General features: G+C 47.2%; 1 protein-coding gene across 1 annotated transcript; it reads left to right on the top strand.

Moving 5' to 3' along the window:
• Positions 1-222: 222 nt before the first annotated feature.
• On the top strand, positions 223-4,781 carry LOC129322741 (probable LRR receptor-like serine/threonine-protein kinase At4g36180). Its single transcript, XM_054969104.1, has one exon. It carries the CDS (start codon positions 491-493, stop codon positions 3,875-3,877), a length of 3,387 nt encoding a protein of 1,128 aa, XP_054825079.1. The 5' UTR covers positions 223-490; the 3' UTR covers positions 3,878-4,781.
• The last annotated feature ends 205 nt before the right edge of the window (positions 4,782-4,986 follow it).

Raw genomic sequence — 4,986 nt, 5'->3', positions numbered from 1 at the left:
GATTCGAGCCATATAGCATCATATGAGGTGGGAAAGTGATCCTAAAGGGTCCCACCACCACCATGGCATCCAACAGTTTCCAAACCTGAAAGCGAAGACATAATAATAATAATAAAGAAGTCGCATACAGACACAGTGTTAAACCCTCTTTGGTGCTTGCAACTGCATGCTCCTCCGGCGTCCTTCTCTCTGCTGAATCTGATTCTGGCAAAACAACATACGCCCCTTCTGCTATTCTGCGCTCCCCCTGCTAACCTCAACACCCTCCTCGAAATTCGGGTGTGTTTATTGTTCAACGGAAAATACTTCAATTTTTTACTCGGTCAGTTATACGCGTAAATGCGTGCGACTGCGATTTGATTTGAGGGCTGAGAATAGTAACAGTGTTCAGTGTTGTTGTACGACCAAGGTTGCTGTTTAAAACATCGCTGGCTGCGTTATATAACATTTTCCCTCTCCTGCGTTCAAACTATCGTTATCATTCGGGGTCATGCCTCCTCTTCTCTTTCTTATGGTGCTCTGCGCACCGTTACTAGCGTGCGCGGAGCGAAGCAGCGTCGCCATTGCCGAGATCGGAGCCCTCACCTCCTTCAAGCTCAACCTCCAGGATCCTCTCGGCGCTCTAGACGGCTGGGATCCTTCCTCGCCGGCCGCTCCTTGCGACTGGCGCGGAGTTGCTTGCTACAACAACAGAGTCACCGAGTTGCGCTTGCCTCGCCTTCAGCTCAGTGGCCGCCTCACTGCCCGTCTTTCTGACTTGCGCATGTTGCGGAAGCTGAGCCTTCGCTCCAACTCCTTCAACGGGACCATTCCTTCGTCTCTTGGTAAATGTGCGTTCCTTCGCGCCGTGTTTTTGCAGTACAACTCCTTCTCGGGGACTCTTCCGCCGGAGATCCGAAACCTCACCGGTCTTCAGATTCTTAATGTCGCGCAGAACCATCTCTCCGGTAGAATCCCCGGTGACCTCCCGTTGAGTCTGAAGTACGTCGACCTCTCGTCGAACTCCTTTTCCGGCGAGATTCCGAGTGCCATTGCCAACCTTTCTCAGCTCCAGCTGATCAACCTGTCGTACAACCAGTTCTCGGGCGAGATTCCGGCGAGCTTGGGAGAGCTTCAGCAGCTCGAATACCTCTGGCTTGATCACAATCTTCTCGGGGGAACTCTGCCTTCGGCACTCGCTAATTGCTCCTCGCTTGTGCATCTGAGCGCAGAAGGAAATGTGCTTGGAGGAGTGATTCCGGCGGCCATTGCAGCTCTTCCGTGGCTTCAGGTGATATCACTCTCTCAGAATAATCTCACCGGATCGATCCCAGCTTCCGTTTTCTGCAACATTTCGGTCTACACGTCGTCGCTTCGAATCGTTCAACTAGGATTTAATGGTTTTACGGATATTGTCGAGCCTCAGGCATCAACGTGTTTCAGTGTTCTTCAGGTTCTGGATATTCAGCACAACAGCATACACGGCAGGTTCCCCTTGTGGATAACGAAAACGTCCACGTTAACAATGCTTGATGTTTCGAGTAATGCATTTTCTGGCGAGATTCCACCAGGGATCGGAAACCTCGCTAAATTGGAGGAGTTAAGGATGGCCAACAATTCATTCACTGGGTTGATTCCAGAGGAAATCAAGAAATGTTCATTCCTGCGTGTTGTTGATTTTGAAGGCAACGGGTTTACCGGAGAAGTTCCTTCCTTTTTTGGTTACATGTCAAGGCTGAAGGTGCTGTCCCTTGGGGGGAATCTTTTCTCCGGTTCAGTTCCGGAGAGTTTTGGTAACCTTTCGGCGCTTGAATCCCTGAGTTTGAGAGGTAATAACTTGAATAGAACCATGCCTGAGGAAGTCATGGGATTGAGCAATATTTCAACTCTTGATCTTAGCGGAAATAAGTTCACGGGTCAAATATCTTCTAGTATTGGGAACCTGAGTCGATTAATGGTTCTCAATCTGAGTGGAAACGGCTTTTCCGGAAAAATCCCTGCTAGTTTGGGGAATCTTTTCAGGTTAACTACACTTGACTTGAGCAAGCAAAATCTTTCTGGGGAGTTACCATTTGAGCTTTCAGGGTTGCCGAATCTGCAAGTCATTGCTCTGCAGGAGAACAGATTATCTGGGGACGTTCCTGAAGGGTTTAGCAGTTTGATGAGCCTGCGATATGTGAACCTGAGCTCTAATGCATTTTCGGGACACATTCCTGAAAATTATGGCTTTCTTCGATCACTGATTGCTCTTTCTTTGTCTGACAACCACATTACGGGAATAATTCCTCCGGAGATCGGAAACTGTTCTGATGTTGAGGTTCTTGAGCTTGGTTCAAATTCTTTGACGGGTCATATTCCAACTGATCTCACTCGACTCACTCATTTGAGAGAGCTTGATTTGAGCAGGAATAATTTAACTGGAGATATACCCAGGGATATCTCCAAATGTTCGTCCTTAACTGCTCTGCTAGTGGACCACAACCGTCTTTCAGGCACTATACCGGAGTCGCTGTCTGAGCTATCAAACCTGACAATGCTTGATCTCTCTGCTAACAACTTGAGTGGGGAAATATCTAGTAATATTTCCATGATCCCTAATTTAGTGTCATTCAATGTATCGGGGAATGACCTGGAAGGTGAGATACCACCTACCTTGGGTGCTCGGTTCAACAATCCCTCTGCATTTTGGGATAATCAGAACTTATGTGGGAAGCCATTGGATAGGAAGTGTGAAAATGTAGTTGATAGGGATAGGAAGAGGTTGATTGTGTTGATTGTTGTAATTGTTGCTGGGGCTTGCTTATTATCATTGTGTTGCTGCTTCTACATGTACAGCCTTTTGCGGTGGCGTAAAAGGCTTAAGGAACGGGCGTCTGGGGAGAAGAAAAGGAGTCCTGCTAGGGCGAGTTCTGGAGCAAGCGGAGGTCGAGGCAGTACTGATAATGGTGGACCGAAGCTGGTCATGTTTAACACCAAAATTACACTCGCAGAAACCATTGAAGCAACTAGACAATTTGACGAAGAAAACGTGCTGAGCAGAACAAGGTATGGGTTGGTATTCAAGGCCTGCTACAACGATGGAATGGTGCTTTCAATTCGCAGACTCCAAGATGGATCACTGGACGAAAACATGTTCAGGAAAGAAGCAGAATCACTAGGTAAAGTGAAGCACCGAAATTTAACGGTTCTTCGAGGTTATTATGCCGGGCCACCTGACTTGAGGCTCCTGGTCTATGATTACATGCCTAATGGAAACCTTGCAACCCTCCTTCAAGAAGCGTCTCATCAGGACGGCCATGTTCTGAATTGGCCAATGCGCCACCTCATTGCACTCGGGATTGCTCGGGGGTTAGCCTTCCTACACCAGTCCTCAATGGTTCACGGGGACATGAAACCACAAAGTGTCCTGTTCGATGCTGATTTTGAAGCCCATTTGTCAGATTTTGGGCTCGACCGTCTCACAGTAGCCACCCCTGGCGAACCCTCCACTTCAACCTCAGTTGGCACATTGGGTTACGTATCACCTGAAGCTGTATTAACAGGGGAAGCCACGAAAGAGTCTGATGTGTACAGCTTTGGCATAGTGTTGCTCGAGCTTCTTACAGGAAAGCGACCAGTGATGTTCACACAGGACGAAGATATAGTGAAATGGGTGAAGAAACAACTACAAAGGGGTCAAATCACAGAATTATTGGAGCCAGGACTTCTTGAACTCGACCCAGAATCATCCGAGTGGGAAGAGTTCTTGCTGGGGGTGAAAGTGGGCTTGCTTTGCACAGCACCGGACCCTCTCGATCGACCAACCATGTCCGACATTGTGTTCATGCTCGAAGGTTGCCGCGTCGGACCCGACATCCCGTCCTCCGCTGATCCAACCTCTCAACCTTCGCCGGCATGACCCGAAAATGGACTTTTCTCCCGGTCAAGTTTGACATTTTTTAATCTTTTTAAATTATAAAAATTGTTGTAGCTCCGATTTACTTTGCTGAAAATATTTCTGTCCAAGATTTCAAGCAAATTTTCTGTCATTTTTTTTAAAAGCACTCCTGCTCAATTTGCTGTTTGGAACTGATGCCGGACTCGAAGTTGGCAAGGTGGGACCACAAAAAGTAAAATAAAGTGATGCGCTCATCCATCTCACTCCCTCAGTCAACTATTTTGACAATCCGGTTTAATAAGATGGAAGAGCGCGCACGGGCCCACCTGGCACTTCCCGCCAAAAGCAAGGGTGCCCGAAGGAACTGCGATCGACTGATTTCCTGGCATCATCATGTGGTTTTAACGCAGGTTCAGGCCAACTGCATATAGCCGTTAACGTTGTGGGGCAAGAGCAGGACGTACATCCTGTTCCCTAGGGCGGGTCAGGGCATCGGGTGCCTCACTTTCCACAGTCCCTCAGGAGCCACGTGGCTTTCTCTACTGCCCTTGCAAAATATTTTTTTGTTCAGAGGCAACGGGAAAGTGAGGGGATGGGAAAGAGAGAATAAACAAGAAGACAAAAAAGTTCACAAAAATTCAGGCCCCACGATATCTGCAGCACGGAGTGGGGAAGCGTCAGGCGTTATAGAGCGAAGGGTAGATGATTGATTGGCCCACGGGCTCAACAACTCTGATTTTTATTTTTAGGTGGGGCTTTATCACCATTAATGGTTACTCGTATAGTATTGGATTCTATCGAGTTTTGTTTTCTAATATAACCAACCAGTTTTTGCTTTTGGGGCTGTATCACCTGGATAGCCTTAAATCTCATGTCTCATATTTTCACCCCAATTTCATTATTATTTATCTATCTCTGTTTTATATTTGGATTGAGAAGTAGAAGTTTCCTACTGCGTTGCCCATTTCACATGGAGAGAGGCAAAGATAAGATTCCCCACTAGCGGCACAAAAACAGTCGTAAAGGAACACTGGGTTTTTTTTTTTTTTGGGTCAAAGGAACAGTGTGGATTTAGTGTAATATTATACGATACAGGTTGATTGGCTCTGAAGGGTCGACACTGGACAGAG

Source organism: Prosopis cineraria, unplaced genomic scaffold (assembly GCF_029017545.1).
Source record: "Prosopis cineraria cultivar Desert tree isolate PC_DT_omini unplaced genomic scaffold, ASM2901754v1 PC10, whole genome shotgun sequence".
NCBI lineage: Eukaryota > Viridiplantae > Streptophyta > Magnoliopsida > Fabales > Fabaceae > Prosopis > Prosopis cineraria.
The sequence above is the reverse complement of the archived record's forward strand: the minus strand, read 5'-3'. Positions and strand labels throughout refer to the sequence as shown.

Coding starts and splice junctions, on each gene's coding strand:
- LOC129322741 (XM_054969104.1), top strand. CDS start 491: ATGCCTCCTCTTCTCTTTCTTATGGTGCTCTGCGCACCGTTACTAGCG.